The sequence below is a fragment of the Pelophylax lessonae genome (assembly GCF_965119305.1).
Source record: "Pelophylax lessonae genome assembly, chromosome: 3".
Taxonomy (NCBI): domain Eukaryota; kingdom Metazoa; phylum Chordata; class Amphibia; order Anura; family Ranidae; genus Pelophylax; species Pelophylax lessonae.
Window position 1 is genome coordinate 101,753,140 of NC_138770.1, and position 16,002 is coordinate 101,769,141.

Here is a 16,002-nt window from a genome sequence, read left to right on the forward strand (position 1 = left end):
TTGCATTAGCACTTTATTGCTTTTCATATAACATTTGGTTTTGTCAGATGTATTCTTAGGTTTTTTATTATACAATTTAGAACAGCACACCATTTTTGTACTATTTCTATTTATGCCACATTTCCAAGATTTGGGTTGCAGCAGTTCACATTTCATAGGGGTCCAGCGCGAATTATAATTTTTGTTTGTATCCCACTATATAGCCAATCTGATGCGTTTCGGGGGCGCATCCCCTTCCTCAGAACTGAGCTTGGCTAAATAGCGGGATACAATTAGAGCATACATAGCTTACACTATATGGCATCTTGTGGTGTATTTGTTTATACCAGTTGCACTTTTATAAGTTTCCAATTCTTATCCATTTTATTTGCTCAAATACATTGTTTTGCGCTAATGCGCTAGGTGCTTGCGCCTTCCTTTGACCTTGTTTTTATAGTAACACTTAATTGGGCCTAGGAAGTACCCTGAAAAATACCTTTTGTCTCTAATTATTTCCCTTGCCTAGATAATCCTGTTCTGTAGCCTTATAACTGTAGAACAGCTGTATGAGATCATCTATGGCACTGCTGACTCTGACTGCTAGTCTCAGGAAATTTGGAGAGAGATTTGTTGATGTCTATACTGCGAGAGGAAGCTGCACTTGAGGACCTGAAAGGATCTCCCTGCTTCATCTATCCTTGTAGATCTGTGGTTTTGGAACCTCTCCTGATGTTGCCTAAATATCTCTCCACCAGTTATCAGGGGGCAGCTCTGATATGAAGCAGTAGAGTCCCTTTTCAACAAGATATCCACTTCCACACAGAGGAATGGTGCACAAGAAGGCATGGTAAGTCAGTAAAGGGCAAATCTGAAGGGAGACCACAGACAATACTGGTGACTAGTATTTTGGCTTCTGCCTGCTTTGTTTTTGGACACAACTTCCACAGTACAAGTCCTTCATAAGTACTTGCCCATATGCTAATCCCCTTGTGTTTTTTAATTGTGAGCATGCATGTTTATTTTTCATATTTTATGTATAGTGCACATGTAACATTTACTAGTCTAGAGATAGTGCCGTAAACTTGAGTGTCCCTAACTAAATTCAGTGTGTTTGGATCTAGGCTGTAGCCAGTCTCAGCTTTGTTTGTTATCAGTGTTCAGTAGGTTACATCAAAGCCCAGGACATTGACTGCTTCTGCCTGCTGCTGTTGAGTTTTTCCATTAGTTGTAATGTAATGGGTTATGAATATTTATTCTGCTTTAGAGAGTCACCAACGGGCTTTTTCCGATGATGTAGCCTTAGAAGTTTTTGCCTCTCAGGCCTTTTCCCACGGGAAGAAGCCCTGAAGCTAAAGGATTTTGGGGCCTGAACCTTGGCCTAAAGAATGAAAACCTGGCCTGTGACCGAGGCTCAGGAAATAGGAAGATAGCTGTCCATCTGAAGCATCTTTTGAGGAGTTTGCTGTGCTGTATTGTGACCTGGACAGCTTGAAAGAAGCTTCTGCTGAGGACATTGCACGGGGATTCATGTTCCGCACCTATTAAAGAATTCAACTATTCAAACACTGTGCGGCTTTAGAGAGTCAAATGGGACAATATATTGTTGGGAGGCTGTTACTAAATTATTAGAGCCACCATCATCTCTGCTGTTGAAGAAGGCTGCTCTTAAAGCGGAGTTCCGGCCTCGGGGGTCAATTTGAACAAAATTACTCCTGATACAGTCAGGGCTAGTACATTCGATAATGGATAGCCTCTGAACTGTCCCGGGTCGCACTTACCTGTAAGAAGAAATACTTACCTTGAAAATTTCTTCTCCAGCGCTGCCATCTCAGGTGTGGGCAGCTGAAGCCACAGCGTCCTTCTGCGTGTCCTCTTCGTGACGTCGGAGTCCCACAATGCACTGCACCTGCCCCGATCGTCACTTCTGGTGCAGGCGCGGCATCTCTGCACAGCTTCTGGGCTTGCCCAGAAGCTGTTTAGCAGTGAATACCGTGCCTGCACCGGAAGTGACGAGCGGGGCAGGTGCAGGCGCATTGATTCCTGGGAGTGAAGACGTTTAGCTCCCAGGAATCATCGCAAACCCGAAGTGACGGCGCAGGCCGTAGAGGGAGGAAGTGGAAGGAAGGTGAGTATATTTTCTTCTATAATAAGGTAAGTGCCCAAAAAAAAAAAAAAATTGCCAGTATCCATTTCTTTTTCAGGTTCCCCTTAGCAAGCGGATGGCCCAAAATCGATTTTATCAATTTTAAAGCTGGAACTCTTATAATAATAATAATAATGGATTACTGTGTGATCTTGATGTGACCACAGGGTGGTGCTGTACTTGCCCTGGGGAAGTAGGGAGAACTGTCACTGAGACAGCGTGGTTTCGAGTGAAAGCTGTGCGGAGTGAGAGCTGCTGCTGCTGCTGACCGAACCCACCCAACACCCCCACCCCACCACTGAGACTAAAAGTCGGTGGCGGCTAGGGACCCGGGGGCCAAGAAGCAGATCGCAGGAGGCACCAGCGGTGCTGGGTGACCAGGGGACCAGGAACAACAGCAGACAACCCTGGGATTAAGTGCTATGGGAGAGACAGCAGGATCGGGAGACCAGGAGATCAAGAGGTGACAGGCTGCAGGCTGACCAGGGCGGCGTGTAAGTGATATTGCTGAACGGAGGAGTGAGGGATTGTGACAGGCAAAGGCAGCAGGAGCAGAGAAGCAAGCTGTCTGCTGACTGACTGACGGAGAAGGAATCGCTGACAAGCCCTGCAATTGTCAGTGTCAATTTACAAGGGTGGGAGGGGGGGCTGAGCGGGAGTACAGAGAAAGAACACAGAGACACAAACTAATAAAGAAGACTGAGACTGTGACTGATTGTGAAGACTGACTGTGTGTAGTGATGAGCCGAACACCCCCCTGTTTGGTTTGCACCAGAACATCTCGAACAGGGGAAATGTTCTAGCGAACATGCGAACTCCATTAAAGTCTATGGAACACGAACATGAAAAATCAAAAGTCCTAATTTTAAAGGCTTAAATGTAAGTTATTGGCCCAAAAAAATGTGTGGGGACCTAGGGGACATGAATCAATGCAAAAAAATGTTTTTAAAACAATTGTTTTTATAGGAGCAGTGATTGTAATAATGCTTAAAGTGAAACAATAAAAATGAGCACACAGCCTGGCTGGCCAGGATGGGGGTGTGGGCTTCATATCAGGCCACATGCCCTCAACATGTGGGGGTGGGTGCATGTTGATGTGGACAGGGGTCTCTTCCCGGCAACTGTGGGCTGTGGTTGTGGGGGTCTGCGGGGGGAGGCTTATCGGAATCTGGAAGCCCCCTTTAACAAGGGGGGCCCCAGATCCCGGCCACCCCTGCATGTGAATGGATATCGGGTACATCGTACCCCTACCCATTCACCAAAAAAGTGTACAAAAAAATAAAGACAAAAACCAGTTTTGGACAAGTCCTTTATTAAAAAAAAAATAGTGTCCCCCTGTAACGCTCCTGCGTTTTACGTATGATGTGGATTTTCAGCTGCAGAAATATTCCACTTCAGTAGTCATGTAGAGAAACGCTGAGACACCAATCCCAACTCTCAATGACTCATCATGTGTGGATGATCTCAATTCAGCAAGCAAATACACACACTCAATAAGATGTTTCCTAGAGTGACTTATGTATATAGTAACACAGTGATGATAGGCTGAAGAGACAGGTTGGGTAGAGATGGTAGATGACAGACACTTGAAAGGAAATGTTCTTGAAAGTAAGATAGTAGCAGATGGGATGCAGATGGTAGCAGATGACAGAGTAGCAGGTGGACATACAAGAGAGATCAACCCAGTGCAAGAACAGGTGGTAGTAGGCTCAAGAGCTAGCAATCTTAGATAATGCAGATGTAGTAATAGTCCTTAGTATGCAGAGCTAGATAGTGTAAGCTTTAGTATAAAGGTTATAGAGGTTTCCCTTGTGGGGTACTTATCACTAATAGCAATGTAGCAGAGGAGAGGTTCGGCAAGAGCGGATGATCCGGTAGCGGGATACAGGGATCAGCGCAGCGTGGTTCCGACAGCGAGGTATGCTTGCAAGCATGAGAGCTTCAAGACAGGTTAGCATCAAGGCACAAAGCAGTTTGAACGAACACATGTGAGTGAGAGCCGGCGATCTAAATAGCCATCCAGTCCGGCGCTCAGTGATGACAGCATCAGTCTTAAAGGTGTATGCGCACCTTACCAAAAGAGAATGGTGGGGCGCATACACTTATGAAAGAGTAATTAGGGTACCCAAAGGTACCAGAACATTACACCCCCGATGTAAATACATTGTCAATCACGTCGCCCGTGCGCAACTGAAAAATAGAAAAAAATAAATAAATACGCTCCTGCTTCTCAAGACGCCTCCCGCGCGTAATGACGTCATGTAATTTATTCACTGCACCTGAGCAGTGCATTGTGTGGCGCTTGTGACGTCAGATTCCTATAAAAGAGCTGTCAAACTCCAAAAGCTCATTCCACACAGGGAGGCGTCTTGGGAAGCAGGAGCTTCTTTTTTTTTTTCTATTTTTTGGTTGCGGGTGTCCGACATGATTGAAGATGGATATACATTGGGGGACACTTTTTTTTTTATTTTTTAATAAAGGACTTGTCCAAAACTGGCTTTTGTCTTTTATTTTTTTGTACACTTTTTTGGTGAATGGATAGAGGTACGATGTACCCGATATCCATTCACATAGGAGGGGGGCCAGGATCTGGTGGCCCCATTGGTAAAGGGGACTTCCAGATTCCGATAAGCCTCCCCCCTGCAGACCCCCACAACCACAGCCCACGGTTGTTGGGAAGAGACCCCTGTCCCCATCAACATGAAGGCAAGGTGCTTTGGGGTGGGGGGGAGACCCCCCCTGCCCCAAAGCACCCCCCATGTTGAGGGCATGTGGCCTGGTATGGTTCGTGGGGGTGGGGGGGGGGCGCTCGCTTGCCCCCACCCCCATCCTGGCCAGCCAGGCTGTGTGCTCGGATAAGGGTCTGGTATGGATTTTAGGGGGAATACTGACATAAACTGATATAAACTGAAGTGCCTATATCTTTGTGGTATACACTGCACTGCATCAGATCTCAACAAACTGTAAAAAGCAAAAATCTCTTTCCCTGCCAGCAATCTATTATTAACTATACTACACTCTCCCTGATGGAATTCCACTTAAAAATCACCCGCTGTCTAAGGGATTGGAACCCACAACTTCTCAATTGCAAGCCTGGTATTCTACCACCTGCCCCACCGTCAAGCCTGCTTAGGCTGAACACACTCTCCCTGCTTAACTAACTAACTTCTATTTTGCCCTACACACGGTGCATGGCAGCCGCACCTGAGCCATGATTGGCTAAAGGCACCTGCCTTTGGCCAATCATAGTTACATAGTTACATAGTAGGTGAGGTTGAATAAAAACAATAGTCCGTCCAGTTCAACCTGTGTAGGTGTGTGTGGCTGTAATCATCTCACATAGCCCTGAATGTTCTGATCCTTGAGATGTACGTCTAAGAGTTTTTTGAAAGCCACCATACTACCCGCAGAAACCACCTCTTGTGGTAGAGAATTCCACAATCTTGTAGCCCTAACACACTTGATTTGATTGGCCAAAGCATGGAGGTCAGAGTCCATGCTTTGGCCAATCACATAATGCACTGCCAGTGTGCAGTGCATTATGGATGAGGGAACTTGAAGTTCCAACGAAGAAGCTCATTTGTTGGCAATTTGGCAAACGGGCTGTGTTCGAGTCAAACTTAGGTTTGAATCAAACACGAAGTCCATCCATCCCTAACTGCGTGTAGTGGGGATGCTGTCTGAGGAGGATGTAGTGTGAGTGTCTGAGTATTGTGAGTTTCTGAGTATTGTATGTAAGTACTGTGAGCACCTGAGTATTGAGAGTACCTGAGGTGTGTGAGTATCTGAGTAGTGCGAGTACCTGGGTATTGTATCTGAGTACCTAAGTATTTTGAGTACCTGAGTAGTGGGAGTACCTGAGTAGGGTGAGCACCTGAGTATTGTGAGTATCTGAATATTGTATCAGTGTATTCTACCTGAGTAGTTGTCATGGTCGTACCTTGCCCTCCTGTTGGCAGCCATCTTGGGCACGTGCAGACTGCTGCCTCTTATAGACTCTGATTGCATCATCACTTCCTGCTGCCTGGATGTCACACATTGATGATGCTGCACACCTGACTATATCTATCACCTGTTGGTTTGCAATCCTTGCCCTTGTGTTTGTGCTCCAAGGTGTATCTCTGCTAGCAGTCTTCTGTTCTCTGTGTTCCTCCGTGTATGACCTGGCTTGGCTGACGACTTTCCTGGCCCTCGACCCGGCATCAGCTGACGAACTGGCATTGGCAGACGACCCGGCATCGGCAGACTACCCACTTCTGGACCCGCCCCCGGCTTAGATGACTACCCGTTTCTGGACTTGACCCCAGCTTGTTCCTGCTCTCACATCCTCACTCTTCCTGTGCGATTATTGTTGTTTTCTCCAATAAACTGCTTTATTTTACCCGCATCCCCGTGTGGTCTGGTTTCCTGGCACCCTGACAGTATACAAGGGCCATGAATCCTGACGATGCAGGTGCTCCTACACTCCCCATGCTGGTTACCAGGCTCGATCAATAAGATCACCTTTTGGGTCAGTTCGCTCAGGCGTTGCAGACGTTGCTTGCACGCACAGCACACCTTGCTCCTGGTGCTGCTAGGCTGGTGGTTCCTCCTGTTGTTGCACCCACTGCTGCTCCTGTTGCCGCTCCTGCAGTTGCAGCTGAAGTCACTATTACCAGAGAGATGACTGGTTCAGCCCCCTTCCTGCAGCACTATGGGGGTGAACTGAGTCAGTGTCGTGGCTTCTTAAACCAAGTGGGCATTTATTTTGAGATGGTTCCTCAAGCGTTTCCCACTGACAGGTCCAAGGTGGGCTTCCTAATCTTGTTGCTTTCGGAGAAGGCCTTGGCCTGGGCAAATCCCTTATTGAAGAATGATAATCCTGTGATACTCAATTACCCGAGTTTTGTTGCCTCCTTTCGTAGGGTATTCGATGTACCTGCTCGCTCTGCCTGCTGCTCCTGTCCATTCAACAGGGTATACGAACCATTGTCGAGTATGCCATCGAATTTTGTACCCTGGCAGCAGAGGTGGGCTGCAATAATGTGGCTCTGGTGGCTGTCTTCTCTCATGGTCTCTCCGATGCATTGAAGGACAAGATTGCGGCCAAGGATCTCCCTGACGAGCTTGAGGCTTTCATCTGGCTCAGTGAAAGACCATCGTTTAAGGAACGCCTGTGGAGGCCTCCTACCAGTTTGGCTCCTACGTTTTCTTTCCCACCCATTCCTCCCTCACCTCCCACGCCTCCTTGGGAAGGTGTGTCTGGCTGTGAACCCATGCAGCTGGCGTTCACTCGCCTTTCTGAGGCTGAGCGGGCCTTTAGGAGGAGGGAGGGCTGGTGCCTGTATTGCGGTCTTGGTGGACCTTTCCTGAAATCTTGTCCTACCCGTCCGGGAAACGCTCGCATCTAAGGTCCTGTCGGGGGCAGATCTTAGGTGGAATTTCTTCGTCCCTGGTTTCCCGTAAAGATAAACCACTAATCACAGTTTTCCTCTCCTGTGCAGCGGGTTCAGTTCGGTTACCCAAGCGTTGGTAGACTCTGGTACTGGCGGTTACTTTGACAGTACGTTTGCTGCTGCAAATTCCATACCCTTGCAGCCTCGTGTTTCTCCACTAGTTATTGAGGCGACTGAAGGCAGACCCCTGTAACCGACACAGGTTACCCACAAGACTGTTGCGGTTGATATGGTGATAGGGGCTGTTCACAGGGAGTCGACCTGTTTCCAGGTTATATAGTCCTCACACTACTCCGTTGTCTTGGGTTACCCTTGGCTTCAGAAACACAATCCGACCTTTGATTGGCAGTCGGTCCAGATCCTCTCTTGGTCTCCACAGTGTGGCGCTGTTTGTATCCATGGGCCTGTTAAGGTACTTTTGTACCCCCTCTGATTCAGTTTTGCCTACTGAATATTGTGAGTATCAAGATGTATTTGACAAGGTGCGCGCTAGTACTCTTCCTCCTCATCGTCCGTATGAATATGCCATAGACTTGCAACCTGGTGCCATTCCCCCTCATGGCAGTGTGTATCCTCCCTCAGTTGCTAAGAATAAGGCTATGGAGGAGTACATTGCGGATGCGACTGCCCGGGGGCACATTCGCAAGTCCACTTCTTCAGCGGGTGCTGGTTTTTTATTTGTATAGAAAAAGGGTGAGTTGAGATCTTGCATTGATTATAGGGGCCTCGATCGCATCACGGTCAAGAATGTATACCCGATTCTGTTGATTACTGAATTGTTCGACCACCTCAAGGGAGCAGCAGTCTTTACCAAGCTTGACCTAAGGGTCACGCATAACCTCATAAAGATCAAGAAGGGCGATGAGTGTAAGACCGCAATTAACACCAGAACCGGTCATTACAAATCTCTGGTGATGTCCTTTGGCTTGTGCATTGTGCCTTCTGTCTTCCAGGAATTCATCAATGATGTCTTTCATGATATGTTACAGCAATGCGTGGTAGTCTATTTGGATGACATCTTGATTTACTCGGACTCCATTGAATCACACTACCTGGATGTCAGACGGACGCTGCAACGGTTAAGTGATATGGGCTTTTCTGTAAGCTTGAGAAATGTGAATTCCACCTGTCTCAGTTTGCCTTCTTGGGCTACATTGTTTTGGCTAAGGGGTTCTCCATGGACCCTCAGAAGGTTTTGGCTGTTCTACAATGGCCTCGCTCCAGTGGTCTCTGTTCCATTCAGCGTTTCCTTTGGTTTTCCAACTACTATCGGAAATTAATCAGGAACTTTTCTTCTTTAGCCAAACTTATCTCAGATCTGACCAAGAAGAGCAGCGATTCCCACAATTGGACGCCTGCTGCCACTCAAGCTTTCAAAGCCCACAAGTCTGCTTTTGCTTTGTCTCCTATTCTGTCTCATCCCAATCCTGGTTTGCCCTTTGTCCTAGAAGTAGGTGCCCTCCTGTCTCAGCGTCAGACTCCTGATGGACCCTTACTTCCTTGTGGGTTCTACTCCAAGAAGCTGTCCTTAGCTGAATGCAATTACGAGATTGGAGACAGAGAGCTCTTGACCATTATCCTGGCTCTCAAAAAATTGAGGCACTTGCTCAAAGGTTCTGTGGTTTTAGTTCTCGTTCTCACTGATCATAGGAATCTGACGTATCTCTCGGAGGCCAAGAGGCTCACACCCCGTCAGGCCAGATGGGCCTTATTCTCCTATTTGCCCGGCTCCAAGAATGTTAAAGCTGATGCCTTGTCTCGCCAGATTTCTGAGTTGTCCAGGGAGGACCAGATCATATCCTGGCTGCCATCCGCACCAACTTAACCTCTCCTCTTGGGGAACAGATCTTGGCTGCCCAACCTAATGCTAATTCAGGGGTATTCCCTTTATCGCAGAGATAGAGAGGGTAAAAAATGGGGAGGGGTTTGCCTGTATGTCAAGAACAAGGTGCAAGTGAATATGAGGGACCAGAGGCGTAACTAGAACCTTCAGGGCCCCGATGCAAGAAACCATGAAGGGCCCCCTGGACCCCTGGCTGGGGCCCTTACCTTCAAGCCTGGGGCTCTTCCCACTGATCCTGGGGCCCTTTATTCTCGTTGCTGGACCCTTTCACAAGATCTGCAGTGGGCTCCCTTCCTACCATCTTGAGGCCTCCCCGCGGTGGTGGAATGCCAGGGCCCGTTCGCAAGTGTGACCTTTGCGATCCTGGAAGTTCACCCACTGGTGTCAGTAGTTTTTATTTTTTGGTATTTTAACTATATTATTTTTTATCATTTTATTTTATTTTTTTATAATGTCACTGACTATGACTTTGTCCATTTAGAAAATGAAGGAGCTGGTAAATTACATATTTACTGACCCCTTCATGGTTCTCTATTGTGACACATGCCCTGCAGCAGCCGGCAGGAGATGGAAGGGAGCACAGTGTGGGGGGGGGACCAGGGGAGCATACGGGGGCCCAGAGACAGCAGAACACAAGCGAAATGGATAGGAGGAGTGGCGGGGGCAGCATACAGAGGAACCAATCTGCTCCATTTTCCTCCTGCAGCTACAGGAGGAAAAAGGAGGACAGTGATTTCTCTATATGCTATCCAAGTGTACAGGGGAGCCGCACAGGCCCCCTGGAGCATGGGGCCGGTTGCAATTGCAACCCGAGTAGTTATGCCCCTGTGAGGAACGATATCATGAATGGAGCTAAGGAAGAGGTAGAATCCCTATGGGTAGAGCTTCAAAGGGAAGGTACTTTGGGGAAAGTAATACTGGGTGTATGCTATAGGCCCCCCAACCAGAGGGAGGAGGGGGAATGGCAGCAAGGATGGGAAATGTCATTATAATGAGGCATTTTAATTATCCAGATATAGACGGGCAGAAGTAACCACACATTCATCTAAGGCTCGCCATTTTCTAAATGTTTTGCAGGACAATTTCATGGGTCGGATGGTGAATACACCGATAAGAAACAATGCGGTAGAAGGGAATCTGGCTACAAAGGACAGAGAGAAGGTGAAGGTGCTAAATAAATTCTTCTCTTCAGTCTTTACAAAAGAATTGGGGGGCTACATTAACCCAGCTTGTAATGTTAAAGTTAATGACAAGTCACATAAAGCACCCTCGTGATTAACCGAAGACAGACTCAGAACTAGACTTAAAAAACTTAACATAAATAAGTCACAGGGACCAAATGGCTTACACCCGAGGGTCCTTAAAGAACTCAGCCAGGTGATAGCCAGACCATTGTTCCTAATTTTTAAGGATAGTCTACTGATGGGAATGGTACCAGCTGATTGGAGAAAAGCCAACGTGGTACCAATATTTAAAAAAGGGTAGAGATGTATTCCTGGGAGCTACAGGCTGGTTAGCCTAACATCAATAGTCTGCAAGATATTGGAGGGGATGATAACAGACTATATACAAGATTTTAGTAATAAAAATGGCATCATAAGTAGTAATCAGCATGGATTCATGATCATGAGGAATCATTCTTGCCAGACCAATCTATTAACCTTCTATGAAGAAGTAAGCTGCCATCTAGATAAAGGAAAACCTGTTGATGTAGTGTATCTGTACTTTGCAAAGGCATTTGATACAGTTCTCCACAGACGCTTACTGTACAAACTTAGGTACGGACCATAGGGTGAATACCTGGATTGAAAACTGGCTCCAGGGGCGAGTCCAGAGGGTGGTCGGGTGTGGAAAGTGGGGTCCCCCAAGCATCTGTCCTGGGACTAATCCTGTTTAATTTACTCATAAACGACCTAGAGGATGGGTTAACCAGCACAATCTCAGTATTTGCAGAAGATACTAAGCTAAGAAGTTACTCGCTAGGGGGAGAACCTCTGGGTGAATCTAAGATGGAAAAGGACCTGGGGGTCCTAGTAGACAACAAACTTAGCAATGGCATGCAATGCCAAGCTGCTGCAAGCAAAGCCAATAGAATATTGGCATGTATAAAAAAGGGGATTCAGTCCAGAGACCAAACGATTATTCTCCCACTCTACAAGACTCTGGTCCGGCCGGCCATCTCGAGTATGCCATTCAGTTCTGGGCACCGGTCCTCCAGAAGGATGTGCTGGAACTGAAAAGAGTCCAGAGAAGGGCAACAAAGATAATTAGGGGAATGGAGGACTTAAGCTATGTGGAAAGACTACAAGCATTGAACTTATTCTCTATGGAGAAGAGACGCTTGAGAGGGGATATGATATCAATGTACAAATACCATACTGGTGGTAACCCTAGCATAGGGAACAAACTTTTCAGCGAAAGGGAATTTAATAAGACACGTGGCCACTCACTAAAATTAGAAGAGAAGTGGTTTAACCTTAAACTGCGTAAAGGGTTCTTTACTGTCAGAACGGGAAGGATGTGGAATTCTCTTCCACAAGCAGTGGTATCAGCAGGGAGCATCGATAGTTTAAAAAAACTATTAAATGGGCACCTTAAAGACCACAGCATACAGGGGTATACAATGTACTGTTAACAGCAAACACACACTAATCATAGGTTGAGCTGGATGGACTGGTGTCTTTTTTCAACCTCACCAACTATGTAACTAGTAACTAGTTTTCTATTCTGTAAAGGCCTAAAAGGCCTAAGACCTGTGTTTGCTGTTTCTTTTTTTTTTCTTGTATTCTGTGCCCATAGCCCTCTCTACACAAGTTGAGTAAATAAACCTTTAAAACCAAGAAAGCCTGGTTGTCACTAATGGTTGGTCTTTGTGTTTCTGGGCGCAGCTACAGGGTGGGTCACCATTAGGAAGGCGGGAGAGACCATACAATTTTAGCAGTTTTGTTGAGAGTAAGTGCTACACTACAGATTTTTATTGCAGGGTGTATCTTCACTGGAGGGGACTTTGCCTCACTGCATGTGCTATGTGTTCAGAACACAAAATGAAAAAAAAATCATCTTCCAAAAAAAAAGGAGCTTCAAACTTTGATAGATGCCACCAGAAGAGGGGTCTCTATTATTTCTCACCTCTCCTAATTCTGAGGATGACTTAAAAGTTTTACCTTTCCCATATTTTTTGTACTGGAAATAATATATGTCTGGTCCAAAAGGGAGAAATGGGCAGCAACTTACTTGAAAATCTTTCATCCTCAGTAACAGGTGCTCCGAGTCCATAGATCTGAATTTCACATAATGTGAGATACTGGGTTTTTCCCCTTAAGATAACATTCACGTATCGTCCCATCATATTAGAGCAATTGAAAGTCTGAGTGCCACCCAGTGGTATTGATGAGACTGTAGCACATCTGAGCACACAGAAAAAAAGCATTACAATAAATGTGGACAGTAAAAAGTTTGTTGACCATGTTTTATTTTTTCAAAAGGAAGCAAAATTAGTGGCAGAGCAGATGAGAGGAAAAAGAGCAACAATATGGAAAAAGAAATAAAAGACAGGAAGGCAAGGATGAGAACAGTAGGGAGTAGGGTAAGATAAGAAATAGAAAAAAGGAGGACAAGGGATAGTAGTAGAGGAAGATGGGGAGGCAAGGCACGGCAAGGTGACGAAGAAGGGGTAAAGTGAAAAGGGAGGGAGAGAAAGGGAAGGCAGGGGGTTGAGAATATGCATGAGAGGAAGGAGAGGAATGAAAGGCAAGTATGAAAGAGGACAGGGGATGAGAAGAAGGGAGGAATGGGAAAGGTGGGGCAAGAGAAGAAAGGGAGAAAAAAAAGGAAAGATAAAAACTAATACATGGTTATTGAAGAGAATGAGACAAGTAATATAAATAATAGAGATAAAGGAAGAAGAGAGATCAGAGAAGCAAAAGAGATAGTGAGAAGGAGATTAAGAGAAATGGAAGATAGCACAGGAGGAAGAAAGAAAAAAGAAAGAGAAAAAGAGGAGAGAAAATGGACAAAAAGAGCAGCTGGATATAGAAAGGGGATGGGGATTGAGAGAAGAGGAAGGCAGATGAAAAGAGGCAGAAAAGAGAGGAGATGGAGAAGGATAGAAAGGCAAGAGTGAGGGGGGAAAGAAAAAATATCAGAGATTATGCAAGGAGAAGAGAAGACTGATTCTGAGAAGAGGGGAAAGAGATGTAAAGAAGAGGCAGGAAAAGGATGACGGGAATGGTGGGAAGAATTAAAAAATCTAATTTACTTTGGATTACTATTGCCGTTGTTGTCCAGTGAGTCTCCTGCAAGAATTTCTGCTCCATCAATGTAATTTGCACAGCAGTCCCCTCTGTTGGTGATCATTATGTGGGATATTTTATGAGTTGCCAATAAATCCACTCTCAGCCAAGGTGAAGCCTCAAACTTAGTAGAGAAACAAGACCCGTGCCAAAAGTCAGGATCCAAATTTCCATCAATGGCATTTATTGTTGAGCTTAAAGAATCAGTAGAAGACTGAGTAGAGCGGCTCTGGAGGGCAACATTGTTATCTGGTTAAACAGAAAAATAATCTAGTGAGATTTCCCATGTAATATTTACAATTCTCCTGTTTTTCTCTGGGTGATTTATGGAGGTTAGACATTTTTATAAGCATTCAAGGTAAATGCAAGTTTTCAGTAATATTATTGAAGTTACCCAGTGAACTACAGAAAATAGTGGTTCATGTTCAAGTCAGTAGTTTAGGACCTCTGAACCCACCTATGTAAGAGCTTGATCTATTGAATAGATGGTTGGTCTGTCAATCATCAGATTTTGTGAATACATTTTAAAAGTGTCCACACACACACAAACCAGGCAAAGGTCTTAAAATGGTATTAAACCCAAAACCAAACATTTATGATATTTATTATATTGCGGCTTACCAAACCTTAGATGTAATGATTGCATTTGTTTTCTTTTCTAGGTTTTCTTTCATTTATTTTCACCTGGTGATCTGGCCGGTTGGTCTGTTGTTTTTTAACAGAACAAGTTGTCCTGCTGATGTAGCAATTACAGGGTTGAGACAAACAAGGAATCCATCTACCACTGACCACTGACTAAAACCTTTATCCCAAAAGATATTAAAAAAAAGTTAATGTAACTGCTTATAAAATGTTAGCTGGAGTTTGGCTTCAATTTGTTGGTGTATCTCAAACTGCAAGTACATTTAACACTACCCTACTTCCAGACTAACAATGTTGCTGTCCAAAGGTGTCTCTGGCTCCCTCATCCTGATTGGGGGCCCTCTAATACAGGAGGTTTGTTACTGGCCAGATTACCAGGTGAAAACAAAGGGGAAAAAGCCTAAAAAATAAAATGAATGCAGCCACAACATCTAGAGATTGGTAAACTGCATATATTATATTTTTGGTTTTGGGTTTAATACCACTTTAATCTCACTTATTTTAATAACTAACCTAATGCTCAAAAGACTGACCTCCTTGCTCCAGGAACAAGGAGAGTTCAAACAGTGTGCACATTTGTAAAAGAAATGCACACAAGGCTCTTATTCACCTGTCAAACCCCATGTTACAGGAACTTGAAAGACTTACCAGCATCAATGTAAGAAGCAGAAGCTCCCTACTGTTCATGAAATCTGAGACATTGATGGACCCGCTGATCTTCCCTAGTCATATTTTTAAGTGGCTTCCACAGCAAAACATTGTTTACAAATGACAAAATGTAGTCATGTGCTGAACCATGCTCCTGAACAAATCATATTTACTCACACATATGCCTAATATGATGCTCCGTGTATTCTTTTTCTAGGCATGCCAAAATAAAGAGCTGTTTAAATTACTATACTGTACTTACAAATCTCAGTGCTGCCAGCCAGAGTGCACAAGAGGGCACATATGAGCGAAATCATGATTCCTGTAGTGGCTTGTTCTTTAATGACATGGGTGAATAAACCTGAGCAAATAAGAATAAAGTACCATGAAGAAGGAAAGATTTTAGCTGATTCAGTTTCACATCTTGTCCTGTGCACATTTAAAATTTTCATAATATAGACAACCAATGAACAACTATAGGACTGGTTTGGTAAAGCTGAACTCCAAGTAGATAAATAGGCACAAGTGCAGCTCTGTAATCATTAATACATCAATAAAACTCGATTTTTCTCCTACCGTAAAATCCTTTTCTCTGAGGTTTACTGACGGACACAGCTTCAAGTCTTCAGACCAGTGGGTTTTATGCTGTCTCTCTTCAGGAGTAGGACTAGGTGGAAACCTTTTTGGTTACACTCCTGGGGCAGTCCCAGAGGGTATACCATCACTTCCTGCTGTAGGACTCCAGTTTGTAACAAGCAGTGTTAGAAGAACATACATTATAACTCAACCCCAACAGAGGGGCGGGTGCTGTGGCCGTCAGTGAACCTTAGAGAAAAGGAATTCTCTGTCGCTCATTGACAGACGCAGGACTCATATCTTGATATCAGTAGGGTATTGCTGCCCCCTGCAGGAGTAGGAGACTAGGCAGAAAAAAAGTTCTGGCTATACCTATGGGCAGTCCCAGGGGGTATACCCTCTCTCTTCCTGCTATAGGATGTCAGTTTTTTCTGCCTAGTCAGA

General features: G+C 45.1%; 1 protein-coding gene across 1 annotated transcript in view; it reads right to left on the minus strand.

Moving 5' to 3' along the window:
- LOC309549730 (uncharacterized protein) overlaps positions 1-15,299 on the minus strand; it is a gene marked incomplete at its 5' end in the record, with an annotated part of 187,092 nt that extends 171,793 nt beyond the window's left edge. Inside the window, 3 exons of the mRNA XM_082250223.1 lie at positions 12,635-12,807; positions 13,659-13,941; positions 15,245-15,299. Of these exons, the coding sequence (XP_082106349.1) occupies positions 12,635-12,807; positions 13,659-13,941; positions 15,245-15,299 (511 nt within the window). The remainder of the gene's footprint in view (positions 1-12,634; positions 12,808-13,658; positions 13,942-15,244) is intronic.
- Positions 15,300-16,002: the final 703 nt, after the last annotated feature.